The 27,639-nt window shown below is 41.2% G+C and overlaps 3 protein-coding genes across 4 annotated transcripts; 1 reads left to right on the top strand and 2 right to left on the bottom strand.

Moving 5' to 3' along the window:
• Window positions 1–31: 31 nt before the first annotated feature.
• Window positions 32–13,575, bottom strand: acsl2 (acyl-CoA synthetase long chain family member 2). Its single transcript, XM_026344084.1, has 20 exons — window positions 13,468–13,575; window positions 6,014–6,249; window positions 5,789–5,903; window positions 5,638–5,702; window positions 5,434–5,535; window positions 4,834–4,933; window positions 3,867–4,045; window positions 3,730–3,762; window positions 3,475–3,526; window positions 3,245–3,318; window positions 2,859–2,936; window positions 2,639–2,773; window positions 2,403–2,537; window positions 1,710–1,878; window positions 1,535–1,623; window positions 1,345–1,461; window positions 1,109–1,252; window positions 907–1,008; window positions 750–821; window positions 32–653 (listed from the first exon to the last, which is right to left on the bottom strand). Exons 2-20 carry the CDS (start codon window positions 6,245–6,247, stop codon window positions 513–515), a joined length of 2,136 nt encoding a protein of 711 aa, XP_026199869.1. The 5' UTR covers window positions 6,248–6,249; window positions 13,468–13,575; the 3' UTR covers window positions 32–512.
• A 678-nt stretch (window positions 13,576–14,253) lies between these two features.
• Window positions 14,254–20,791, bottom strand: prkg1l (protein kinase cGMP-dependent 1, like). 2 transcript variants are annotated; one of them, XM_026344085.1, is made up of 19 exons: window positions 20,602–20,791; window positions 20,378–20,501; window positions 20,056–20,222; window positions 19,316–19,429; window positions 17,695–17,800; window positions 17,430–17,493; window positions 17,018–17,095; window positions 16,736–16,830; window positions 16,493–16,558; window positions 16,324–16,401; window positions 16,122–16,218; window positions 15,869–16,008; window positions 15,680–15,769; window positions 15,375–15,516; window positions 15,123–15,286; window positions 14,911–15,033; window positions 14,597–14,659; window positions 14,449–14,515; window positions 14,254–14,359 (listed from the first exon to the last, which is right to left on the bottom strand). In XM_026344085.1, the coding sequence occupies exons 1-19, from the start codon at window positions 20,789–20,791 to the stop codon at window positions 14,276–14,278; spliced, it is 2,052 nt and encodes a 683-aa protein (XP_026199870.1). In that variant the 3' UTR covers window positions 14,254–14,275. The 2 variants fall into 2 exon arrangements, with proteins under 2 accessions (XP_026199870.1, XP_033182046.1); XM_033326155.1 differs by having other exon boundaries at window positions 20,378–20,492.
• A 3,833-nt stretch (window positions 20,792–24,624) lies between these two features.
• On the top strand, window positions 24,625–27,584 carry ubl4a (ubiquitin like 4A). The gene is made up of 4 exons (XM_026343317.1): window positions 24,625–24,823; window positions 26,304–26,409; window positions 26,515–26,726; window positions 26,951–27,584. The coding sequence occupies exons 1-4, from the start codon at window positions 24,776–24,778 to the stop codon at window positions 27,056–27,058; spliced, it is 474 nt and encodes a 157-aa protein (XP_026199102.1). The 5' UTR covers window positions 24,625–24,775; the 3' UTR covers window positions 27,059–27,584.
• Window positions 27,585–27,639: the final 55 nt, after the last annotated feature.

Below are 27,639 nucleotides of genomic sequence, written 5' to 3'. Positions count from 1 at the left end.
TAAAAGTGCAGAATTTAATCACACAGAGTTATCAGTTGCTAACCTTTATTTCTGTTCAACTTTACTGGAATTAGTGTCATGTTGACAAATGTCATAACGAGCACTTACATCAAGCACAACTTACATTTATTTTTTACAAATGATTGCTGGTTGAAATGGTTTAGCTTCAGGTGGGGGTTATACCTGCCCACACAGTCTTATGAAATAAGAACCAGTTAAAAAAAAAAAAAAGAAAAAAAAGAAGCATGACCAAGGATGATCCTGAAAAGTTTACATCTTGGTGATACACGGACCTGGAACCTAGTGTTAATACAAGTTATATGAGTAAAAACATCCCAACTACACATTACAGTCTCCCTTTCAAAATACTTGCAAGCAAAAAGAACCAGACAATGTAAATTAACTAAATTTATATTTAAAATTTTCTTCTCTCAGGCTGCTGTCCATTTTTGTTCCCTTGCTGGACAGCAGCATCCCTTCGTGGTTGCGCGCGAGTTATGATGTAGAGTCCTTTAAATGGCCGTCTTGCTGTACATGCTTGATATCTGTTCCTGAAAGACTCTGCGGATGTCGGTGCGTCTACTTTTCAGAGTGGGCGTGAGAAGACCGTTGGCAACACTGAACATCTCTGGGTGCAGGTAAATGTCTTTCACCTGAAAAGGGTAAAAACGTTAAGAACTAAATAAAATCCCAACAAAGCTTAGTATCACATTATTTGTAGCTCGTTTCAACTGTTAGCTGAGACTCACTTGTTCAAAGGACATCAGCCCTGCTTGTTTCCCCACAGCTTTCATTTCCTCTAAAACGGCACTCTTAACGTCCTGTTGGAAGCCAATAAGCATTTAAGAGAAATCCATGCAGTGATTATTTTGAAGTGGTGTTTTACACTGAGAATATTTGTCTTACTGGATTCTGGCACAGCTCCTCATAGGACCCTACAAATCCTCGCTCTTTAGCCCAGCTTACAAACACCTCGGGGTCAGGCACAACTATAGCTATGAGATAAGACTGGTAACAGAAATACAAGAGAAAATCAAATATTTAACATGTACTGTGTCAAACGTTTGGAACGCCTAGATACAGAAATATGCTGTATAATGCATTGTACCTGTAAACTATCTCCATGCACAAACACCTGGAGCACAGGAACACATCGCATGTAAGCATTTTCTATCTTCTCTGGAGCAATGTACTCCCCCTGGGACAATTTAAAGATGTGCTTTTTTCTGTCAATGATGCGTAGTGTCCCATTCTGGCAGAAAAAAAAACAAACATACACACACTTTTAGAAAGTGACGTGTTGATATAGGTAAACCATAGCCTGATGATTGGGTCTAATCTTACTGGAAGCCACTGGCCCACGTCCCCACTATGCAGCCAGCCGTCAGTGTCTAAGGCTTCAGCTGTCTTTTCTGGGTCCTTCAGGTAACCTTTGAACACACTGGGGCCACGGATGCAAATCTAACATAAGAAAACATGTCAGCAAATCCCATGGTAATACGTATTGTACGATTCCGTCATTACACTACCTCACCTCTCCCTCTCCGTTCTTAGCATAGTAGTTCATGTCTGGGATGTCAACCAGCTTCACCATAGCACAAGGTAAAGGTGAGCCAACATGGCCTGACAGAAACAGACAAACACACCTGCTGAGGACAGGAGTAATGGGCACAAAAGCAAGAGGGGATATTAAAGGTGACCAGTCATACCTGTGCTCCAGTCTCCTGGCATGGAAAAAGTGCAGCCCGCAGTGCACTCCGTCTGACCGTAACCTTCAAATATAAGACAGCCAAGAGTGGCTCTGAGGAAGGACAGCACAGTGGGGGAGATGGGTGCCGAAGCTGTCAGGGCAAACCGTAGATTACCTCCTAAACTGGTCTGAAACGGAGGTATTACATGGAAACCAGTAGAGTTAGATCCATATTGACGGTACAAGCTAAATTCCATTTTAACCATTTTCAACCTTGGTCATATTTTCCCATCTGCACTGGTCACACCAAGCCAAAATCTTTCAGTTCTTGTTTGCCTGTGTGCATGCTTCTCCAATACACTCCCACAGGGCCAATATGCTCTGGGTGAATTTGGCATTGATTGCTGGAACAGCCGTTCTTCTGTAAAGTTTGGATACAAATTTGTTGACGATCTGCAGAGCTGCTGGTCTACATGTACCACTGTGTTAAGTAGTACACACCATAAATAGTGACAACTGTAAAGCTCTGGATTAACAGAAAATATGTCATTTAAGACCAATGACAAATGAGTAAACAACCTACATAAGAATGTAAAACACTACAGTACAGTGCAGCGCAATGAAAAAACACAATTCTACAGCAAAGATAGTTAAACAGTGTGGGAAAATATCATCCAGGCAGAAATAGAAAATGAAGCTTTCAGCAACGGACCTGAATCCTGTTGAAGACCAGTTTGTCCCACAGGCTGTTGTTGCGCACAATCCCGCTTCGGAGCTCTGCCTGCTTTCTCCTCACAGCGTAGTGAAGCAAAGCCCGTCGCAGCGGAGAGGTCACAGAACCCAGGATCTTCGTAGGAATCGGTGATAACGTGCACGTTTAACACATAAACGACCAGGAATTCTGCCTTGTAAGTGTGTAAGCTGCATGATGTAAATGGATTTTCTGACCTTGTCATAGATGCGATTGAGTAGACGAGGCACAACAGGAAAGAAGGTCGGTTTGAGAGTTTTAATGTCGTCCATAAGCAGAGAAATGTCCCCTTGGTAGAATCCTACTCTGGCCCCGTGGCAGAACATAGTGACCTGTGACAGAAACAGACTTTTTTTTACAGTTCACACTTAAACACACAGCAGGAGAAAGAAAAATAGCAGAGAAGACTCGTCACACCTGGATCATCCTCTCAAACATGTGGGCAAGTGGCAGGTAAGAGATCGACACATCGTCTTGCTGGATCACAAACGATCCCTGAGAGGAAATGAGAAATCAAATGAGCGAAGCACAAGGGAGACATAAAGTTCAGGCGGCATCATATGGCGGAGCCTCGCAGGCAATCAAAGCACTGTATTCTTCAACAGCAGTTAAGATAGCTGATTCTTTATACAGGGGCAATTAGTTAAAGTGCCTCGCAGCCACAGGGACAATCAAACACTCAATTAATCATACCATTAAACGCAGCAGGAGAGAGGGACAGTTTTGAGATACAGAGGCACAAGGATATGGGAAGTGATGGAAGCTGTTCGCAATTAGACAGGGAGGTGGAAGTGTAGACAGACCTCCAGGATCTTAATGACAGAGGAAGTGTTGGAGGCGATGTTGCCGTGGGTGATCATGGCTCCCTTGGGCTTCCCTGGATAAATAAACAAGACATTATTGCAGTGCCCCGTGCAGCAAAGGGAACTACAGCGGTACCATAAAGAGAGGCTGTTAGTGGGCACTGAAGGACACTACTCCAATGATGTGAGTGAAGGATAATTATGGAGAAACTTATGAGATCAGACGATACCTGTGGTTCCACTGGTGAAGCAAACCACGGCCAGATCCTGGGGCTGGGGCGGCTACAGGAGGCAGCAATAAAATATGAGAATATGACAACGGGCTTCCTCCACTCTTAATTTAAGCCCTTTTCACAAGTGAGTGTTAATGATATCTTATTGGACAGGAGCAACGATAAAACTGTCATCCTGGCATTTAGAGGGGGATAAGACATTTACTGGACCCAGTCTGACGCGATGAAATATGTGAGAGACGATAAACTCACCACAGGATCTTTGAGGTTCTGTCTTCCCAGGTCCTAAGATGTGGATAAAAAACGTCCATTTACACATCACCGTTGATGACTCAATTAAAGGGGAGAAGTCTGAATGAGTCTGCATTTAGTGCTTCCACCCTGCTCACCATAAGCTGCTCCAGTTTCAAAACCTCCACCTCGCATTTCTTCGCCTTCTCCACGAAAGCATCACTGAAGTCGTTAAAGAGAACCAGGCAGGACAGCTTCGGAGTCTTGCCTTTCTCCTTGTTCTCTAACAAAGATGCCGCCTTCTCCTCCCGGTCGCAGATCACCAGCGAGATCTCCGCTAACAACGCAGCACACAGATGACATCAGCTCGTGTAAGAGCAGCACAAGAACCGATGAACAGATCAATGAAAAGAGAATAACTCCAGTCTACAATACATTAGAAACATCTACTACATACAAATGAAGACTGGGAAAAAGTCCTGAATACTATATTTACTAGAACAAGTAAATTCTACAGCATGTTAAGTACATGACATGGTGAGAAATCTGTTTTTTAAATCAGGCTTAGTTGTACTTCCAGAGAGGCTCTGTCTTTTTCACAGACAAAAAAATAAATGCATCCAATTTCACAATCAATTTCAAACTCTTCTAGTCCAACAGTGCTGAAGTCACATAGCTGCACACTGGGGCCTAACATGTAATCAGTGGTGGGAAGTAAGTAGGTACATCAGCTCAAATATAAAAACGGATGTTTCGACTCCAACAAACAGCTATAGTTACTCTTGTCGTCGCATGATGATATTTTAAGATAAAAACATACAACAAGCTGCTCACAATTAAACCAGTGGGCCCCAAGCTTTTCGGCTTTTAAGCCTTAAAGCTCGTACGCTAAAGCAGAGTGTGTGAGACGTATTTCCAAAGAGTGAATTCTAGTGCGTCTGTTAGCTTATAACACTTTTAGTATTTTTGCATGTACTGCTTTAGTTCAACTCAAGAAGGGTCACCGAGTCTGCACATCAGTGATCAAAAGACAGGTTTGATTAATTGATTAATTAAATGATTAATTAAAAGTATGTCTACTAATAAGACAGCGTCTCAGTTATTCCTAAATGCAGGTTTTCCTACCCAGGTTGAGGATATGCACCATGGCCTCCATCCCCAGTGTGTCATACAGAGGCACCACTGCCATGGAGTAGGTGTAGCAGGCCAGCTCTGAGATCATCCACTGTGACCAGCAGAGGGAGACAAACTGTTAAACTTGTGTCTGATCTTCACTCATTACTGGGACGTTAGATCTCTAAACATTAGAGACTTGCACATTGTGATCTACATTCATGATCTATATTGTGATCTGATGGAGCAAGAAATTATCTTTCACTCTACACAGAAATGGCTTCGCCTGACAGATATATATTTAAAAAAAAAAAAAAGTGTGGAGTAGACATGCTCTAATATTAGGTGCCCTGGAGACCCATATTCCCTCCTCTGCTCTCAAAATGAAGACAGAAGAGGTCAAAAACAAATAAGATTTTCATTTACAAGGGTCAGAATAAACATAACCTTAGACTCCCAGGGCAGGTGGTCATTCATAAATCACCATTGAGATCTGTATTTGAGAATATATTAAGTTCTGTGCAAATGAAATTCAACAGTTCTAATGAGAGACAACTAGAATTCATGACTTAGTCAATCCAAGGTAAACACAGAAGAGGGCTGAGTGTGTACCTCTGGTCTGTTCTGTGCAAAAATCCCAACAAACTGCTCTGGGTTCGCCCGGCACCCCTTAGCTAACAGCCCAGAGCCCAGTTCCTGCGCCTGCTGGGCCACCTGAAGGATTACAGATGCAGCGTGAATCACACAATCAAGAATAACACATCACACAGAGGAGCTATGACAACCGGAGGATCGAAATACTAAAATATACCACACCTCAGTGTAGGAGATCCACTGGTAGGGCTGCCCCGGCTTCCTGAAACCAAGACATGGGCCGTTTCCTAGAGGACACAATGTGTGTCAATTAACTAAATGCATTAATTAAACATTAACAATTAATAAAAACAGTTACATGACATGTCATCACCTGAGATCTTTAGGCCTCTCTGGAACATGTCATAGGCCGTCCTGGTGTTCTCGTAGTAAAAATCCTGCAGCAGGTCATCTTTAAGAAGAGCTGATCGCCTGCAGCTAGGATCTCCCTACAACAAACACTACTATCAAACACCTTTATGCACTGCGACGGTAACCACGTGATGTTTCCATGAATATTAATATGACCCCCACACAGCCGTGACCGTGATCTACTCACACGGACAGCTACAGACTGGGCTTGCAGATCACAGGGAGGACGCATGGGTCGAGGACGCGTCACCAGCCAGTACGCGGTGAGGGAGGCGAGGGCTCCTAAACCCAGCAGAGAGGAGGTTGACAGAAACAGAGAGGACAGAGGCTGAGACGGAAGAAGCCTCCAGACGTCCTCATGCTCAGACCCTTTCAGTCCAGCGCTGGAGCAAAGTGATTTTAGCCACTCCTGGAGATGCATAACTACGAGAAAAGAACATTATATTAAAAAAAACAACAACAAAAAAAACAGTGTTTAACTGGAAATCATTAATTTTGTGTTTCGTAGTTGTCATTTCTTGTCCTGTGATGAATTCTGTAATATTCTTGAACAAGAATATCGATACTTCTACATTCATTTTATGGCCTTGTTTCTTCATGTGTGCGTTTCCCTGATGATGTACCTAGAGAAGCGACATTTTAGTCCAGCGTACGTCTGTGCAAAATGTGGAATGGAATAAAGCTTGTTGACATATTGACTTTGATTGTCAATACAACATAATCTTATAGCCCTGGGACCTGTGGTGAAATATTTTAAAGCATACACTTTTAAGGTGATCACTGCAGGAGCTTTTTGTTGTACACTTCTCACACTTGCGTGCAGATGAGACACAGCTCCGTGACACTGTCCACTCTCCAGAATACCTTGATAATCTTCTGATTTCACCAACCGGTACCCCGTACAAGACACAGTAAAGCTTCCCCCTAATATAGCTGAGCCTCCTTCATGTAACACTACAGTTAGTGGGTTTTTTTGTTTGTTTGTTTGTTTGTTTGTTTGTTTTTTAAGCTTTTTTTTTTTCCTTCTGTGAACACAGAGCTGATTTAACTTGTTAACTAAATTTACAAACAAGTATTATCAGTGGTGGAGCTCCCCGGTGCAACTTGGACCCAACGCCTCAAAGACACTTGTGTAAAAGGACCCAGTGCAGTTAAGAAGCCAAGTGCACTTTCCAGCGTGGCTCATCATCCAGTCACTCCAATAATCATGGCAGATGGCTGCTGACCATGAATCTAGTTATGTCAAAAAATCCTGTCCCAGTTATCAGTTATGGTTTTATGAAATTGTAGAAGGGAATGCTGTGTCTGGTTATCATGTCCTGGTCACCATCACCCCTCTGCCCACAGGTTAATCCAATATTTTATTTATTCATGCTGAACTCCAAAGACCCCACTGTGCTTTAAAAATCAAACTTAGATATGTGTTAGTGACCCTCTCGAGTCACAAACATTATCTCTAATGAAAATGCAAAAAGTGAGTGGAGTTCATTAACCCCAATATGGGGAAGCTGATCGGAGTGGGTGATCAATAGAGCCCTGATAAATTAATAAGGAACTGTGACGCCATTTAAATCTTGTGCCTCTGCAAATATTGTTAGTTAAATTCATGATTTTTTTTTTATTATAATTTCTTATACGATTTCATGAAAAGACTAAAACCAACATTGAGTGTGTTTACTCTGATAAAGTTTGTAAATCGCGAAGCAGAATGAACTCGTTCATCTGTACCACAGAGCATCATTATTGTTAATAAACTATTAAATCACACCGTTTCAATGGCTACTATCTGATGACCTAAAAAAAGACATTCCTAAACGAGGCGCTCCCTCACGTTCTCCCCAGCAGACTACAGCCCCATATTATTATGTTTAAGAATAATTATGTTACTGTATGACTACATCACCTTGTAGGTAATTTTATGTATTTTCTTCAGTTTTTATTTTTATTTTTATTTATTTTTATACACTCTGTAGCTTGTACCTGAATCTCAGGTGTAACATATTTTTAAAGACCCCAAAGTATTCACATGATCTACTGTGTAGTCCTAACAGATAACAAGGTAACACCACAAATACAAATAAATAGGCAGTTCCTGGATGATGAAGACACTGATGTCAATAACTGGCCCTTGCGTTCCTCTAAATTGGATAGTTTAGTAGTAACATTGCTGCCCTCCATGCAGCAGACTGGGGTTTGAATCTCTGGAGCTGTGGCCTACCTCCATTAGGGGTCCTTAGGCAAGACCCAGTTTCCCTGCCTGTGCCCGGTACCTTTTAATTTGCTTTGGATAAAAGTGTCCACTAAATGCAAATGTAATCTAAATTAAATTTAGCACTGATGGGACATTATGTATTGGTGCATCTGACGCCACCAACTACCACCACAGACTGTCCAGGAGCTCACTGATGCCCTGATCCAGTGGGAGAAGATCCCACAGGACACCATCTGCTGACTCGTCCCGGAGCATGTCCAGACGCTGTCGAGAGTGCACACGGACATGCGGGGGCCTTACACACTTGTGAATCACTTTATGAGTTGCTGTGATGAATTTCACACAACTTGGATCAGCTTGTGATTTCAATTTGTATTTTTTTCCAGTGTGATTTTGAATACAACCCTGCACGGGTTGACGATTTTGGATTCCACTGACCGTTGTTATATCAATTTGTTCTGAACTAATTTTAAATTGGTGTTTAAAGGCCTACAGCCACATAATTATATTGTTTTGAATTCATTATTTTTCCCCCATTTAAAATACAACTCATTAGATTGGAGCAACTACAGTAACTTAACGATATAGACAAAGGATACCAAATAGTATTTTCATCATTGGACCTACACTGTATCTGCTGCCTTATGTTTTGTTTACTTCAGGCATTAGGTGGTTTTCATACTGGCAGTTAATTAACATAAAGAAGAAGATTCTCCTTGATAAACTGCACTGGAAATGTGAGGCTGAATTTGTTTTTATTTCATTGCAGCACAGGAGCCACAAAAGCCTTTTTACAACTTTTTACACAGACTTTGATGTGTAATAAAATAATAATTTAAATAGTGGATTTCACCATCAACATGTCTATAAATTCTATCTACGGCCGAGCGTTAACATAGAATTCAACAAAAAGTACAAAGTGTAATTTTCAAATGGCGCTCCACTTCTTCAACTATAAAATACCAGTCTGCAGCGTCTGGTTGAAAGGCTGAACCACACTGCACCACAGACTTGGCACTTCACACTGAGAACGAACAGAAGAAAAGGCATGAGCTCCAGGGTGCAGGGTGGGGGGCACCAGGAAGTTACAATGATTGGCTTAACAGAAACAGGCACTGAGGTAACTCTCAGTCATGTTGTGCCACACTTTGATCCAACAGGGGAGGAGGGAGGGTTAGGGTTAGTGTGAGAGAGACAGAGAGAGGGATGGGGTGGGTACATGATTGTCTGCCAAAGACTTGATTGTTCAAAACTCAAATGGAAAATGCAATTTCAGAATTAGCTTCAACACAAACAAACACTCCCCCTCAAAAACAGCTCACTTCAAGCCCCAAGACGAACCACTTCATCTTCAACCAGGCAAGGAATTCACCTCGCTGAATAAATCTCTCCTTTCCCACATCCACTCCCCTCCCTGAACACCCCTCAACCTCTCACCCACTTTCTCCCCCCACCACCCACTAGTGAAGGGGATAATGAGTGATATCACACCCCTCCCTCCTCTTTAGCTGGCTGCTCCTGCGATGCTTCCGTTCCCAGCACGGACAAAGTGATGCCACACTCGTCCTCAGACGATTTATATTTCACTTTAATCAATGTATGTGATTTAAAGCTCCTCAGCTGCCACTTTACACCTGCCAGGGTAACAAAGCAGCTGGTGATCTCCTGGAGCCCTTTCACTCGGCAAATAAATGTAAGACAAAGGGCTTTATAAAGGGTGACATCCAGAAAAATGACAGTCTGTTGTGAAGAGAGCTTCCTGTAGTTCCTTTCTATCTCTTGCCACTGTTCTCTCCTTTCACACTCACATTCATCAAAGCCCAGCTTTGACTCACACTCGCACACACGTACGTGTAAATATACTGAAGGAAAACAAATGCTGCTTTCACGGCCTGCGTCAATTCCTGCTGGAAGACAAAACCCAGAATCGGACGGTTCACACCTGAATTTCTATAAAGGGGGCTGATAGCACATGACAGCGATGTGTTTGTGAGGGAATCACACAATATTAACCGGATTGATGAATGACGTGCAGATCGCAATTAACCGTCATCCTGTTATGAGTACACAAATATGCCATATAAACAGCAGAATGCAGGTTCACAGGGAAACAGCAGGCATGTAACAACCTGAGGGAGTCTGCATGTCGGTGCACATTCACCCCTGCTCACAAGCAGAGACAGAGCCGAGAGACCAGAAAATTACTCGGTTAGTTTCAGCAAAAACTGGTCGTGAGAAAGATCTGGCATTAAATCATTATGATAACTGTCAAACAGTATCTGTGCACCACGTTGTGGTGCTTTACTGTAAAATCCAATGAGCACGGGCAGGTGAAACGAGCTGCATTAAACATCAAGGAAATAAAGTGTTTCTTTGATTTTGAAAGTAAAATAAGGGTTTATATTTTACAGTTGATGTAGATGAACTTTTCCAGCATTTAGGTAATGTTTTAAATTGTTTTGGTATATTTTGGTACAGTGATGCTTAAAGTCTGATTTTAAGAATCTATCATGGCAGCATCACCATCACATCGAATACATGGGAGTCAGTGAACGGACTTTATAAAAGGTGGAGAAACATAAACTCTCGAAACCAGATTGTGTTCAACTTGTGAACTATTTTATGGGCTTACATTAGTCCAAATGGCTTCTGTGCTGATGAGAGCGATGCTAGTGAAAATATTTTCCCCTGACCCAGAAAACTACAGGAGGTGACACAACAAGAGAGGGGGGAGTTTTTAATGAGAGAGCGGCAACAGAAGTTTGTCCCCACCTCAGCAGACCAGCAGCAGTGAACTCTGCACACTTCCCATGTGCCCAGTGAAGTGAATGGTCCGACCATGGGGAGATGGGGAGAGAATTACAGGGTGGACACGTGAGGCTGGCCGGGCAACAGGGGGAACGAGCAGAGGAGAAAGAACTGGATACACGGGTGTTTTCCGGCTGTGATTCTCAAATGAAGCGTGAAAAACGGAACAGAAAAACAGACACACTCGGATACAATTAGTTTTTTTTTTAAAAGGTGGGAAGGGAAGAATAAATGAGAAAGACCATGCAGGGTGTACAGAGAAAACATTTTCACTGTCCCGAGTCTCACCTGATACCAAATTTATCTGAGCGACACCCAGTTCACCCATCAAAATGAATCCAATGTTTAGCTTTTCTGGCACAGCACTTCATAGCCCTCTTTTGAATCGTCGTGTGTCTTTGTGCACCATGGCAGATCATCCAGCCCTTCTTGACTGGGTAGTCAAGTAGGGCTGGATGATCTGCCAAGTCTCAGCTACCAAACTGTACACTGTCAAACACTCGCTGGCATGTGGCTGTGTGGACAACTTCAAACATGTTGCATACCCAGGAATATCTACAGAAACACACCTATACAGCGTAGAAGACTAAAACCAGAGCAGGCACAAGCTGAGGACATGGACGGGAGAGTAATTTGACAAAAGAATGTCAGAAAACTCTCCAACCATAATTATCCCAGGCTTGAATCAGGAACAAAATACCATCGCACTGTGCATAAGCTGACAGCTAAGTGCACCCCACTTCTATTAAAGAATGAGGTCAGTACAATGGCTTGTGATACTGTTCAGTCTGCTTCAGTTGTTGCACACTTGGCTTTAAATCAACGTTCAGAGCAAAACTAGGAGACACAGTTTAAGATAAAAAAAAAAAAAAAAAAGAGAAAGATTTAGTCACTTCTCTTCCACTGAACACAAAATATCCTGTTTTGTTCAGTTTGAGAAACACTTCCTCATTTGATCCACACATAATCAAAGTATTTAGATTTCATGTCACTGCCTGTGTTAGAAATCAATATTGTTATATATTGACTGACTTAAAAACGTCAGACTAATGATCAGCAAACACACTGATCATATTAAAAATCAGGGGTCCCTATGCTCGCAGTTCATTTTCAGTTTTCAAACACTTGTTGCACACTTTATTTTAGTGTGGTTAACTTTAATATGGTTTAAATTAGCATTTTTAACCATTATGCTACTCTCTATAAACCATACCAAAGCACTCGGACCGTTAATTCAGTACATTATTGAGGCTCCTTTGTCAGTGGTTCCATGTTTAAAACATTTTGGGTAAGTCTCTACAAGCTTTGCAATGTCTATCCCATACTTAAAGCAGATCCTCTCACACTCAGACAGACCAGACCAGATGGGAAGCGTCTGTGGACCGCCATCTTCAGGTCTCTCCACAGATGTTTTGAAGGGCATCTCAAGGACAGACTGAGCCTTATTCCAAACACACTCCAGCTTTGTCTTTGCTGCTTGCTTCAGGTCATCGTAATGCTGAAAGGTGATCTGCTGCCTCTGCTGTCTCACATCCAAAGCAGGATTTTTCTTCAAGGACCTCTCTGTGTTTGGCTGCATTCATCCTTTCTTTCGGTTCTGACCGCTCTCCCTGTTCCCGTGTTCCACCCCTAAAGCACGATGCTGCCTCCACAAAGCCTCACAGTAGGGACAGTATTCAACATAGTGCTCGGAGTCCAAAGGGTTCACTTTTTCCTCATTACACCAGAGAATAATTTCCGTAATGCTCCTAAACGACTGGCTGACAGCGTCTGTGTGCTCCTCTAAAGAGTCATGTATCGTCTATGTTTTTTTCCTCCATCTTGTCATTGTGGCATAAGGACCTGATGATGGAGCGCTGCTGAGATGTTTCCTGCAGGCTGTCACATCCCTGCAAAGGACTTCAGTTTTCACTTACTCAGTTTGGCCAGAGGGAAACTCAAGGAAGAGTCCTATCAGTTACTGAAGTCACTGGGTTTCCCTTAAAATGCTTTTACACCTTTGCCATGGTCTGTGTCTATGAGAGTTTGTTGGACGCATGGCTTGGTTTGTGTCCTGACATGAAGGGTACACCCTTCTACTGAACAGGTGTGTGTGCCTTTTTAAACTACTTGCACTCAAACCTGTTTGCACCTGACCACTCTTGGTCTGTTACAGTAAAGGACCTGAATTCTTAATGAATTAATACTAAATGAGACATTTCTATAGATTTTTGATACATTTGCAATTGTGTGTAAAAACCTTCACGTCGTCATTATTACTTAATAATTTAAGTCAGAGTGTGTGCAACAATCTGAATACCATGGGAGATATATAACGTTATGAAGCCTCAGCTGCACAAACCAAACCTCATGTGAGGTTTAATACTAGGAGCCGTGCAGCTGTGGACTACAGCTCTCTGTCCTGTCACTGGAGATCAGGATTAAACCGAGACTCTGAACACGTCATGCAACAGTTCGCTGCACAGACAACAAACTCTCAGCTCGTTGGAAACTCTGCAGCCTGCAGCCAAACTTCTCTTATTTGTAGATCGGGATCTCAGCTTTAGTAGCTCGGGTTTGTTTCCATATCGAAATGAAAACAAACCCACACACAAAAAAAAGACAAACCACACGTAACTTACCCGTAAAATGCGGTTCAACTTTTCTTCAACTAGCGCGCTTGAAGTTACTCCTCCAGGAGCAGATCCTCCAGAACCCGTTCACACCACGCTGGAGACAATGGGCTTTTACTTCCGGTCAAGACCTTCAAAATAATAGTGTGCACGGTTGGGTTTGACGCAAAGACGTACTGCTCTCCCAGACGGAGTCGTTGTAATAAAGTATCATGTATGTTTATGTCGCTATAACTTCACTAAGGTTCAACATGTTGAAAGTTTTGGCAAGAGAGGAAATCTAAAAGGAAAAGGGGCACGTCACCTGTGGGCAGTGGGATTAAATTACTTTATTTTGAAGTTAAATGAACACCACTTCCTGTCTTTATCCTCCGTCTCGGTAGCTTGACGTGTTTTTTTTCCTGTCGTCGACGTCACTTCTTAATTATCTTCATGAATTTTGAGGAGCGATCAAATAGCAGCACAATCATTGTAAAGTCCCTAAAAGTAAAAGTTATTCTGAGACGGTTTATTTTGAAGAGGGAAGCAGAGATAGTGAGAAGCAGCCTGTTTGTTTATTGTGTTACATTAAACTGCGGTAACAGCGCTAAACTTGTATGTTTATAAATCTATAGAGAGATTTTACATCAAAAACAGTCTCAGCTTAACTCATCTGGCAGCAGGAGGTAAAATACAGGCAGGTACCGGTAGTCGGGAAAATACTGTTGTCTGAAAAAGTAATTCTCAATGACAGTAAGACCAAATTATTTATGAGGACTAACCCTGAAATAGATGAAGTATTGTCTGACAGTTTGTTTTCCACATCATAGCCGATCAGTTAGAAATCCTCCCAGGTTGTGCACAACTCCTCTGAGTCCTCAGAATAATGAACATGTGAACTGCTGTCCAGATGATACTTCACCTACAAGACAACGTAACAAGGAAAAAGAAGAACCAGTCAGTCATGTAAAGCACATCTACTCACTGGTACAACAAATGCATGTGTCTCACCTTGGGAATAACTGGGGGGGTTAATGTTCTCTTACACAGTCCATCCCAGCTGAATCCTTCAAACCACCTGAATAAAAAAAGAGCATCACCACCTATAAAACCACGTTTTTTGGTGTTTTTCTCTAGTGTAATAAACCTGCCATCTTACTTGTGCTTTTGAGCGTCCTTGGCCCCGTTTCTCCGACCGCCCAGCCTCTCTGACGGATTACTCCTGGGTGAAAATGAATACAAAAACAAATAAATCATGAATTCATAATCATGCTCTGTGTCCGAAGGTTGTGTCAAGGCACAGGTCGAGTCCAATACACATTTCTTAAATTAGTCCTGTTTGTGTGCTGCAGTTGTAAGAGGGGAAATATAATATAATACACAATGGTGGGTGGACATAAACCAAGTGCTATAAAATAACTAGTAGCTTTCACTTTACAATTCATAGCATCTAATGGGTTTTATCCACAACACCTGCACAGTTTCCTTATGAGACTGGAGGCACTTTTGCTGATCATCTTTGGGAAGTCAATCTGATCGATGCCATGGATGGTGGCAGTCAGAGTCTTTATCGGGTCGGAGCTGTTGAATGGAAGCCTGAGAAAAACACAAGTGAGTCTCCATCAGCTAAATCTACAGGTTTCGAACTTTTTTAGAGTGTGGCTGCAGAAAACTGTGAAACTTACCCACCACTGAGAAGCTCAAAGACAAAAACACCCAGTGACCAGAAGTCTGCAGATATAGTGTGACCTTTGTTCAAGATGATTTCAGGTGCCATGTAGCCCAGTGTACCACAGAACGTCCAGGTTTTCTGACCAACCTCCATCCTCTTTAGACATCTGGAGCCAATCTACAGAAGTATTTAAGTACATTTTAGTTTTCCTTTGTTAAATTCCAAAGAGTAATGGAAATGGGGGCTTTGTAACCAATTGTAGTACCAGTTTGGCATAACCATGCTCATCTAGAACAACATTTTCAGGTTTGACGTCTCTATATATGACATCTCGAGAGTGAAGAAAGGTCAAGGCCTCCAAAACACAGGCTGTGTAGAACCTGGTGCTGCCTTCATCCAAATATCCTCTGAAACATCATACAGAGGAGGTTATTTAGGCATCAAAACAAACACGACAAGAGTTCTCACACGTGAGAAATCCAGTCCTTATCAGTCTTAAAATTGCATTATGATAAAAACTTAGCTAGAAACAAGTTGTAGGACAATAAATATTTTATCTAAAACACTTACTTATCTCTGAGTAGACTGCACAAATCCCCACCAAGACAAGCTTCTGTCAAAATGTAAAGGCACTCGGTGTCTCTAAAGGTTTTATGCAGCCTGTGATCAACGAAACAAAGAGGTAAATATATCTTTTAATGATAAGCATCTTATGTAATCCAAACGGTCCTGATGACATAAATGTTGAAGAGGAGATACCTGACTATGAATGGACAATGAGCCTCCATTAGTATGCGCCCCTCTCTCAGGATGTGCTCTTGTTGACCGTTGCTGAGGATCAGATTCTTTTTAAGGACCCTCATAGCGAAGAGACTCTTGATGTTGCTCTTCAGTTGCACCTGACAGAGGCAAAAATCAATAGATTACATTATAGAAACATGGAATCTGGAGAAGGCAGCAGCACCGGGGATCTGTGTCATTGTGTCTGAGCTGCTGTAAGATCAACCCTTACCAAGTCTATGTGACCAAACTCCCCAACAGCCAGAGTGGAAATAATGTGGAAATCTCTTAAGGTGGAAGATGACAGGAGGGAAGGCTCCTTGTTTAACCTGCACACAAGGGGAGACAGGGTGGAGCTGATGACTTGTATTTCCTGTAAGTGCAAATAACAATAATATAATTCTTGCTGTAAATAGTACTGTAATGCTCCTCACTTGATTTTGGATTCAAGGCTTTGCTGTGCCTCATGGCAGCAGTCAAATGCCAGCCCACTGGCAACGTCTTTGAAGGTTCTACAACACAGAGACACATAAATACTCCCCAAATATTGATAAGTTACACTGTAACTGCAGATAGTTGTAATAATCCATAATAGCCCCTTACTCTCTGTCTATTACCAGGCATGTAACGTCACCAGAAGCAATCACGTTCACATTTCGAAGATCCTCTCTGAAGACAAAAGGTTTTAAAAGATAAATCATATTGTTGTGAATTCAAATCATACACTAACATAAACAGCACCATCGTTGATGTCATGCGCAAATGCTATGTTTTACAATCATGTGGTGTTTTCATAAAAGCCACTGAACCCTGTGCGTAACTTTCTTTACAGCATCTCCGTCTCACCCCCAAAGAGCCTTTTCTCCAAACCACTGTCTTTCACAGAGCTTAGACAGGACCACCTGCTCTTCATTTCCTGGCTTCTTTTCTGTCACTTTCACCTGGCAAATCCCAAAGAGAGAGGTAATGAAAAGGAGCTAATGGTGGAGAGCAATGTCAGAAAGTCAATTATGTCTATCATAAAGCAATTTCTAAAGCTGCGCTGACACTTTGTCCTCCACTTTCTTAATCTTTTTCTCTCAAAGCCTCATTTTATCTGTTCAGTGGACAGTGAACATAAAACCTTACCTGGCCTTTGCTAATGATATAAAAGGTGTCCCCTGTGGCCCCTTGTCGAATGATGTAGTCTCCATCAGTGTAGTGTGTCTGGGGAAGACAAATGACAGACAGAGGAGCAAAAAGAGGAAAATAAATATCAAAACTGATAAGAAGAGAGAAAGAAAAGGAACCAGCTCTCTCACACCCATAGAAATGAGGTCGCGTAACAATGAAGGATTAATATCTGAAGCTATCACTGCACCTGCCAGTTATCTGATGCTGCACAAAGAAACATGAAGCAGAAAATGCAGAGGGGCTGCCAGTAAATATGACTGTTTACATACAAGCCCTCTGTGTGCACGCACTATTGACTGGTTCTGTTTGAAGAACGAGGGACGGTTACACAATGCCGAGCTTCAGTTTTTAAGAACTTAATCCGTACCTCCTCCATAAGATCAGACATTTTCATGATGACATCCTGTGGCAATGACTGCAGGAAGGGAACGCTGCAGACACACAGGTACAGAGAAGGCATGCTAACATAGCATCCTCAGTAACAGGTCTGACACTGCTTTGATTGAGTTTTTCTGCATTTTACAGATGCCTGAGCAGAACCAGAGAAGGAATATTAACATTATGTTCAGCGCTACAAAACAACATGATGCTGGTGAGCTAAGCGTGTCAATATCTAATAGTGTGATGATCACCTGCTGAGCAGCTCCATCAAATGAGAAAGCCTGTGGAGACCACTCTGCGTGAGTATGGTCTGGTAACTCTTGCGGTCAACAACCCATAGCTTGCTGTCCATTTGCGCTGTGGATCAACAGACAAAGGCAAAGGAAGTGATAAAGGTTGCATCTGTGACATCAGAGCTCAGGCAGAGGCACAATCAAGAAGCAGGTATTGAGATGGCACTGACGACATAGAGTCTGTGATGGACGTGGATGTACCATACTGAACATGCTTATGTTCTTTACAGAGGACTTTTAATATAGATCTAATCTGATTTCCTTGCTAAAATTACTCTCTTTCATTATAATAGAGCTTGAAAGAGGGTGTTGTAAATTAATAATGACCCATATTGATTGGTTCACTGAAGCTTCCTGCAAGTGGAAGTAGATGTCCTCTAGACAGTCTAATTAGAGCCATCATCAGATAATGCGGTGCAGACCAGATATCTCAATTCCCCTATTTGGATTTACCCCATTGCTTTTCACTTAAGCGCTACACGGCACACAGTTCATAGTGACTGTTTTATTTTACACACATCTGAATGCTGTGCAGAGAAATGTTAAAAAGCAAAATACAGATCTCAAAAGAGGATTTTCTGACATTTTCTGAGGTAATACCCACCCTGAACCTTCGTGACCTAAATGATGATGCCTTTTTTCAACTGCACCTTTGTTACTGTCACAGTCAAAGAGACCACACGAGAGAAGGTCTTATTGGCCTCAGATGGCATCAATGAAATGAAGAAAAACAGTAATAAGGAAGGAGATAAATGCTGTTGGCTTTAAGCACATCCAAGGGGAAGGGCTGACAGAAATGGACAGTAAACAAAGGACAAGCAGACGGCCAACATGAGCTGAGCATTGTTACCGGAGAGCAGACATATTGTGTAGAACAGTGAATTGAAAAGGGCGACAGGTCACAAGATAAAGAAAGCCGTATAAAAAGGGAACACGATGCTCAGAGAATAAACAAGGTAGATAAACTGATTTTTCAATTTATTACTGATCCTAGCTGTTTCCACAGGCAATTTATTTGTGAAACCAGGTCAGACGCATGTGGCGATGAACGTTTTCCCAAAGGCCTCTGTGATCAGATGCTGGAAGGAAATAAAGCACTTTGTATTTCAGAGGGATTACACAAACTCACACGGCAGAAATGAATATATGACAGTTGTAGTCCAACACCAAGTAAAGGTCATTCGAGATAAACAGTTTCTGAAAATGTTATTTGTAAATGCTTGTCAAAATTCAGTCAATGCACACTGGATTGCAAAGAGGAGACGCGACAGTCTGACGTTGGGGTTATCTGGAAAAGCAGAAAACATCTTAAATTCCCCACAAATCTGAGACAACCATTTGAAGCTGTGCTGTTGTCTAAGATCTCAAAGCTATTTGATTTGAAATTCAACAGATGTCTTCTGTCTAAGACTACTGCCATGAACCCACCTGCTTGTGACGGCCTCTTAAACCAGAATTATTTATATTCCCACCAAATCAAAACTTATCACGAGGGAGCTCCGCCAGCGCCCCGGCGTGGCAGATCTCTCTCCCCATCTGCAAATATAAAAACCAGAAAGCTAACACAATGCTTTGATACCTGAGACGGAGTACGGGTGGGTGCAGTTGTAGAGGAGTGCTAGCTCTCCAAACACGCTCTCCGGCTCAACTGTGGACAGCTTCCGTCCGTCTTTTGTCACTTCCAGCCTCCCCTCTGATGACAAGACATGCACACAGTGAAGAAATATAGCAGAAACCTAATACATAGAACTGTTATGTGCATGTGTTTCGTAACAGGAGATGTAGAGAAGCCGTCGCTGCCTGACGTGTACTGTAGGAACAACAGATTCACTGTCATCCTCTGACCCAACCAAGGCCACCACCTCATTAGTTATTATGACAAGAGAAAAAAAGGGATCAGCCACCGTCTATTAGCTGCCGCATTACAAATGTGGACAGGGTTCCTGAGGACAATAAAGCACTGATGTTTGCAGCAGCCAGAGGAAGGCTGAGCCTCTTTTCTCCTGTTTCTTCAGTCTTGCACTGACATTTCAACACAAAACATCGATGTAGGTCACTTGTTATTCCCTCAAGTGCTTTTTTTTTTTTTTTTTTTTTTCAAACATGCAATTATCGCATCATTGTGCTTGAGAGCAGCGTCAGATTATCTGTTAAACCAGCAGATGACAATGGATATGTGAAGATATGATATGACGCAAAAGACGTGGTATGATTCATCACGCTGTTTTCATCATTTCAGAGCCTGTCATCTCAATTAAATTTTAATAATCATCCTCGAGCATGATTAATGTTAGCGGTTGTAAGAATTGAATTTTTCACCTTCTAAAACATGAGCCTGAGCCCCTTTGGTCCCCTCCTGAATGACATAGCAGCCTTGATTGATGGTGGTGGGATACATACAGGCGACGATGCCTCTGATTTCTCTTTCGTCAAGGTTCTTCAACAAGTCATTTTTCATAAATGCTGCCTGAATCAGCTTCTGAGACCTGAGAGAATGAAGGTGCAAAGGTGATGTTAGTAAACACCTTCTTAGGCTACGGTGTTTTAAAAGAATTAGAAATATCTGTTGAGTCTGAGTCATGCTTGAGGCAGTCGGAGCAGCCTTGAAGTTAGAGCAGGTGAAAGCACTGTGTGCTCTTACTCGTGGCTTTTGTCGCAGTTTCTGTGTGAAACCATGGCGAGAGTCACGGGGTCCAATATGAAGGGCTCAGAAACGACTGTCTTCCTATTGGTTCTCTGCTTGTCCTCACCTTGAGCTGAGCTGCCTACAGGGGGAGGGAAACAAACAAGCAATGAGCCGGAAGTTGCAAGCTACCTGTTGATGCTTTGAATGAATTTGACATGTTAAAGCAGCAGGTTCTGTACCTGCACTGACTGCTGAGGGTCCTGGGACGAAGGCAGTGGCTCTGTAGCGATCCAGTTCTTCTTGAAGTCTCCGGATGAGTTCATCCTTTGTATCCAGCTCCAGCTCTAACTCATCTATCAGTGTGTCCCTCTGACGGAGCTCTTCAATCTTCAGTTGGAGGGCAAATTGGAGGTCCCGAAGTGTACCCATCACCTGAATCTATGTGAGAACCTGGTGCCTTTAGAATTACTTTGAGTTACACTAATTGTGCTTTTGCAGCTACAATATCAACTGACACAGCTTAGTTCATGCACGTCTGTTATTATTGATATTATCAGCATAAATACTGTAATAATAATATAGCAGAGCTTCAGGAATAATGGCCTCTTCTTTCTCTTCTTTCATTAATCTATTAGCACAGACTGGAGAGTATGCTTGGGCTGATTTGGTTTCCAGGCGCAGCACACTGCACATGTGCAAATGCAGTACAGTTTCAGCTTGTGCTCATGCAGTCCTTCATCTTTCTTACTCACAATGGAAACAAATTCAAGGACACTTCACAGTATTACAAGAAAATAACAGATAGGAAGTAGAGGCGCGGGTAATATCGCACAGGTTTACAAAACGGTCATGACTGAGTGCAACACACTTTAAGTAACAGTAACAGAAACAACATCCAGCATTTTTTCTTTCATTTTGCGTCGCTCTCGCAAATGTGTGGAGGCGTGCGCACTGATAACAACCTCTGTGATGCATGAATGAGTTGGGAATAAGCAGTTTGTAAACACAGATGCGTGTTCTTGTCCTGCAAAAATGATGAGCCGAGCACTATTTCACACCACACACAAAGATCACTCACCACATGCAGCGTAGACGGGGAAAGTGTGTGTCGCTTGTCCGGATCAGGTTTGCCCCGCTCGTCAGCAGACGGTCCGCTCGACAGGTGCAGATCTCCTCTATCACCGCCCAAGTCAAGGATGCTCCTCTCTCGCTGGAGGCTGGACAGTGCTGGGCAGAGACAGCAGGCGATCACATGACCACTGAAGACAGTGGAGACCTTCCACGAGGGTGGACTGACAAATGCATGAACAGGATCCCAACTGGGTCAGAGGGGATGTAATCATTTTTACTCGATGATCAATAACAGATTCAGATTTAAAGCTGACTGATCAGAGGTGTTTTCCTGCACACAGCCACGCGACCTCTCTACAGCAGGTCCTGAGACTGCTAGATGCAGCCCAAACTGTGAGTTTTTTCTAGACCTAACTATTTTAAGCGCCCTTCATGGTGATACATTGGGTACTTCATAAAAACGCATCATATACAGGATAATAGTGTTAGTTCAGAAACTAGAGTTTTTAAATTGGCTGCAAAAACTACACAGCGATGATTATGTACTAAAGTCACAATGCTGATGATCATTATTATTTTAATTATTCTTTTCTTTTTTCATTTAATTTCATTTACTTTATTTACATTTTTTGTGTTTATGTGTTTTGGTGTTTAGTTTTTTTTTTTTTTTTAATTTAAATAAAATTCATTTTATTATTATTTTTTTGTGATTTATGTGATTTCATTTCAAAATTTAAATGAATTTTAAAAACATTTTAATATATTTAAATTGCATTTTATTTTATTATTAAGTATGTAATTGTATTTATTTAAATACAACCAAGTTAAACATATTATTCATTTTTAAGTTAAATTTTTAAGTTTACTTTAATTTAACTTTTTTTTTACTTGTAATTTATTGTATGTATTGTATTTAATTTAATTTTACTTCTTTTTATTGTTTTGTCTTTTGTGTTTCACGAGGTCATTGTTTCTTACCTATGCATGACGTCAGAGTCAGTCAGGATAAAGTCAGAGAACTAATGAGCATGCACCATTTGCCCATCACTGGTAATAAAATCTCTTCAGGACATGCTCATCTCGAACAGTTCAGGTTTTGGCATAATAACATGATGTTTTATAAAAACATCTCCTTGACTTACTGTTTGTTGATTTCACTGGTCAGAATTTTCTTTATAAAGATAAATTATTTCACAGATAAATGCTGTGACTCAGAAAAGCTGATCTCAAACTAGATTATTGGGAGACAGATTTCTTTCAGATTACTAAGATAACATCTGCACATCATCTCCTGTGTAGCTTTTAACAACAAAAATACAAACTAACATTTTATTATTTCTTTAATGAACTTTATTTCCAAAATAGAAATCATTCATCAAGCATTCAAGTATTTTTAATAAGCACACTTAAGACTGAGCAGAATAGTGAAAATCATACAAAGAACAAGCATAAAGGTAGTAGTATAATATTAACAGTACAGTAGCAGTATAGTAATGACAACTGAACAAATAACTTGACTATTTACTATTTACTAATAAGGCAGCAGCCATCAACTTCTAGTTCTCTCGTTCATCCTGCTAACTTCATTTAATCACACATTGCTCGACTTGTTTGCCACTCTGACCACGATCGATGCATCCAACCTCCTCCTCCCAAACCATCCTACCAGTTCTATCCCCTTTACTCCTCTACACACACTAATTCCAGCCATTACACAATTCATACACATCTCTCACAAGAAGTACCTTTCCCACCTCATTTAACCAGATCCAGATTACCCCGCTGCGTAAGAAGCCTACTCTTGACAGACCTTGCTCTCATTTTTTCCATTTCTGGCAAAGACCCTGGAACGAGTCTTCAATCCACTGACTAACTTCCTTTCTCATCAGTGTCAACCAGGCTGGCTTCAAGAGTGGTCACGCAACAGAAACAGCACTCCTGAAGGTTTTGGCATTCCTGTGAGTGGCAAAAGCTGCAACCCAGTCTTCCATCTTAATCCAACGTGATCTATTTACAGCATTTAATAATGATTTAGGCATCTGTGGTACAGCTCTGGCCTGGCTCAGGTCTTACGTGTCTGGATGAACCTTCAAAGCAGAGTCAAATTTCTAACCCTCATCGCCTCTTCACTGGCATGCCACAGGGCACACTCTTCATATCTCTGCAATAGTTTCCCTTAGCTGCCCATATCAGATTCAAAGCCTGACCCTGCCCTACAGCTAATATGTCCAAATGATTAGACAAGATCCAATTTTGAAAATGTTCCCACAATAAACAGGAAATATTACAAGAATTCTCTGTATGTAAAAATGTCATTGATTGTGAACTTCTTTTGTATGGTATAGGTGATGTGATATATTTACATTTAATTCTCTCACAGGCCATAGTAGAAAGTCCCACCAGTATGTATGCTCTTTTTAAAGGGGATGGTAAACATTCTTTGGAAAGAAACAACCTCAGCAACTAATTACATTTCATGGCTGTAAACATTCTCAGATATATTCAAGGTACTGTTAATGTATAAAGTAACGACAATTTGATTTCTTGAATGTTCTAAGAAAGGCTTTGGGAATTCCTTTATTAACAACACATCATTCCTTACTAGTGCAGGTTAGATTTTATTTGTGCTTGAATTCCTCATAGTCTAATATGTGATATGTCATCAATCACATGTTGAATAGATCATATCCTTTTCTTCATCCATCTTTTAAATCAAAGTGATTTCTTCTTTATCAAATGCACCCGACCTCACAGGATGTGAGTATTTGTTACTTCCAGCACAAACAGCAGCTTGAATGCTGCTAGAAAAATTAGAAGCTGAAGTCTGTTTTCATAGCAGTGTTTTGTCTGTGCCCCCTGCTGTCACCGTCTGCTCCAATCTGTTTTCCAGGTGAGGCACAGTTCACCTTAACCAACCCTACGTTCTAGTGAGCGCCAGAAATAATCTCATGCCCACAGAAAAGTTTCTGGTGTGCACAAGAAACCTTTGTAATTTAATATTTAATTTAAAGGAAGTTAATGTACTTTATTTTATTTTATTTTATTTTACAAAATTCAATAAAATTATATTTGAGTTTATTTGATTTAATTATATTAAATAGTTTTTTTCTTTTATTATTATTGTTATTTATAATTTGTATTAAGGTAGTGGCCGTGCTGCACTCCAGTCACTAAGCGGCGCTAGTGTCACAGAGCAGCTGACGGTACCGGAGAAGAAGATGACAAGCGAAGGACTCCTGCGGCTATCCTAACTTAGCAAAGTAACGCTACTTGGCGATATTTGTAGTTTAATCTGTCCACGTTTTATTGTGTCGTTGAATTCTGTTCGAGGTATCATCGAAAATGATTCTTACGGTGAAACCCCTTCAAGGAAAAGAATGTAGTGTACAGGTAAGTAAAGTACTGTCGAGCTAGCTAACTGCTAATTGCTAGTTAGCTAGCTGGCGATAGCCTAATTCGTAACATTAATTAGACTTGAAAAAGCAGGTTAACGTCAGCTTATTAACCGACAGCAGGGGTCCTGTTACATGTGGAGCAAAATGTGAATGAAACAAGCTTATAATATGATGCTCGAGTCTAAAAATGATTTGGTTTATTCAACTTAAAGTGGGGCGCTTGTACCCAGTTATGAATTGGCGTTACTGCAGCTAGTCGGCCAGCAACATCCTTGAGAAGGACACTGTTCTCTCGCACTTTTCTCTGATTTGTGTGAACATTTTCAGACCTACAGCTTGAGTGTGAGATCTGTAAGTCTTTGCTGGATGGTAGAGGCGAAGGAAAGTCACTAGGCTAACATGGCAGTAAATCAGCTTTTGGAGAAAAAGGTTTTGGCTAGGTTAGTACAGCAGGTGCCAACGTTGCTTGTCCTATTCTCGTTATAGGCTATTACTAGCCTCAGTTTGTGTCTTTGTAGACACAGTATGAGGCACAAATTGTAAGACCTCTACGTTATATTTGCATATTGTATTGTGCTACAGATTTCAGTTGAGTTTGATAAATTGCTTTGCTTGTACATTAATTATCCTATAATGAAAATGAAAAAAAAAAAACATGTTTCTAGGAAATTTTGCAAACGTATAAAAAGTAAAATCTGACATTTACAAAAGTATTCAGACCCTTTATGATGGCACTTTAAATTGTGGTGTCTGTCACATACTAACACAGTCAAGATTCCTGGGAACAGTCAAGGACAGATGACCTTTGCAAACAAAGCAACACAAAACCTTGCTGGCCCCGTATCTCGATTTTAAAGTTGTTATTTTAGCAAAAGCAAAAATGAGGATGTGGAACGTCAAAGGCCTCTTTCCTTGCCCAAACAAGGAATTGTCACATGATTGTGCTTGACAGCTTGAGATGGGCAAGCTACTGTGAAATGCACACAATAAGCCAGAATTCAGTGTTAGATTTTTTTGACCTGATTGTGGTGTGGTGCATCCTGTTTGCTTTACTTAACCTTTAGTTGTGTTTAGAACTTGACAATTGTGAAAATCTCAATTGATTAGAGTTAGTTTAGAAAGGCACATGCGCGTGTATACCACATCCCACTATTTGCGCTGGCAGGCCAGGGGGATAATTGCAACAAAACTCAATTCCATGAAGAAGACCTGCATCAGAGTGACAAGTCTCTTGAATGTCTTTGTTTTTGAGTGACCAAAATCCAGACTTAAACCCAACAGATCAGTGAGAGCTCACTCAGTAAAGATGTAATTTGCTAAGGTAAATGTGCATATGTCGTGTGCAAATTTCTCATTAATTGTTAGTTTTCTTTCATGCAAAATGAGAAATTGTGAACTTCTCTTTCCAAATTGCAGAGACCCATGCATTTTGATCATGTAGTTTGACTACATTACACTACATGTTGATCTTTCAGGTGACTGAAGATGAAAAGGTCTCCACAGTGAAGCAACTTGTATCGGAACGTCTCAACATACCAGCAAACCAGCAGCGGTTGCTCTATAAAGGAAAGGCACTTGCAGGTAGATCTGTTAAGGGTTTTTTGTGTAACTGCAGGATCCATCAATTCATTTTTTATTTGAAATGTTTAAATATCTGATGATTGATTTATACATTGCTTTCCTCAGATGAACACAGGCTCAGTGATTACTCCATTGGACATGAGGCTAAATTGAATCTCGTAATCCGTCCAGCGGGAGAGAGGACTGGGGCTTCGGGGACAGCAGCCAGCAGCAGCAGCTGCAGCACGCATAGTGGTGTGTGGCAGATGGTGTCCACTATACTTGCTAGACACTTTAGTCCAGCAGATGCAGCAAAGGTCCATGAGCAGCTTATTAAGGTATTCATTTAATATGTCATGGTTGCACCTAGGCATTTAAACAGGATCAAAATTATTATTGCTTGTCCGTTTTGAGATCTAGACATTTACAAGTGCGGAATAGCATAATGTTAGCAACAGGAGATTGAACATGTTAAGAAGGGCACAATATTTTTATATTACATTTTACACTACATTTTTAACATGCTGTTTTTTTTTTTTGTTTATTTCTTTTTTTCCTCAAGGACTATGAACGTTCACTTCGACAGCTTAGTCTTGACGACATTGAGCGTTTAGCAGGAAGACTGCTTCACCCAGACGGAGAGGGCATGGACACCTCATACATGGACTAATACTACCTAGGTGGAAGCTGCTTTTGTGAATGTCTTTCAAGCGACACTCGCTGCCAGAAGATGCATACAGTGTTTAAAGTGTGAAGCATGGAAAATACAGTATCAGTTTTGTTGCAGAGACCCCCTGGTGTGTACATGGAACCATTGACTGTTGTTTATATCAGCAATAGGGCTTTCTTATCCACAACTAAAGGACTTGGATAAGAACACTGCCCACTCTGAACTGGCCCTGGTTGTTGATGTTGCAGTAATGGCACAAGACCTGATCACACCATATTTGAATACAAAGGATCCATTTATGCTGTTGGTTTCACATTATATCTGGCTGCTACAACTCCCAGGGGACACTGACTTCTACTGGAGGGTATTTATTAGTAATGTCTGTTTTGGATGACGACCGGGTGTTTTCTGTTAACCTCCTGTGGTAATACATGTTTTCTCCCACAACTAACTGTTGGTCACTGTTTTGTAAATATTATGTTTATATATACACACAGACATTAAAGCACAGAAAAAAAAACAATTAGCTTCTTTCCATGTTGGTTACTAAAATTTTGACTGGTAAAAACTGTCAAAAAAAA

The sequence above is a fragment of the Anabas testudineus genome, chromosome 9 (assembly GCF_900324465.2).
Source record: "Anabas testudineus chromosome 9, fAnaTes1.2, whole genome shotgun sequence".
In the NCBI taxonomy this organism is placed as follows: domain Eukaryota; kingdom Metazoa; phylum Chordata; class Actinopteri; order Anabantiformes; family Anabantidae; genus Anabas; species Anabas testudineus.
Note: the sequence above shows the minus strand (reverse complement) of the source record. Positions and strands in the feature narration are given on the sequence as shown.

Excerpts from the sequence above, each read along its gene's own strand:
- acsl2 (XM_026344084.1), bottom strand. The coding sequence starts at position 6,247 with ATGCATCTCCAGGAGTGGCTAAAATCACTTTGCTCCAGCGCTGGACTG. Across the intron at positions 5,904-6,013 it reads CCCAGTCTGTAGCTGTCCGT|GGAGATCCTAGCTGCAGGCG; the intron begins GTGAGTAGATCA and ends TGTTTGTTGTAG. Across the intron at positions 5,703-5,788 it reads GAGAGGCCTAAAGATCTCAG|GAAACGGCCCATGTCTTGGT; the intron begins GTGATGACATGT and ends TGTGTCCTCTAG.
- prkg1l (XM_026344085.1), bottom strand. The coding sequence starts at position 20,791 with ATGGGTACACTTCGGGACCTCCAATTTGCCCTCCAACTGAAGATTGAA. Across the intron at positions 16,831-17,017 it reads ATATCATTAGCAAAGGCCAG|GTGAAAGTGACAGAAAAGAA; the intron begins GTAAGGTTTTAT and ends GGGATTTGCCAG. Across the intron at positions 16,219-16,323 it reads AGCCTTGAATCCAAAATCAA|GTTAAACAAGGAGCCTTCCC; the intron begins GTGAGGAGCATT and ends CCTTGTGTGCAG.
- ubl4a (XM_026343317.1), top strand. The coding sequence starts at position 24,776 with ATGATTCTTACGGTGAAACCCCTTCAAGGAAAAGAATGTAGTGTACAG. Across the intron at positions 24,824-26,303 it reads GAAAAGAATGTAGTGTACAG|GTGACTGAAGATGAAAAGGT; the intron begins GTAAGTAAAGTA and ends TTGATCTTTCAG. Across the intron at positions 26,410-26,514 it reads TAAAGGAAAGGCACTTGCAG|ATGAACACAGGCTCAGTGAT; the intron begins GTAGATCTGTTA and ends TGCTTTCCTCAG.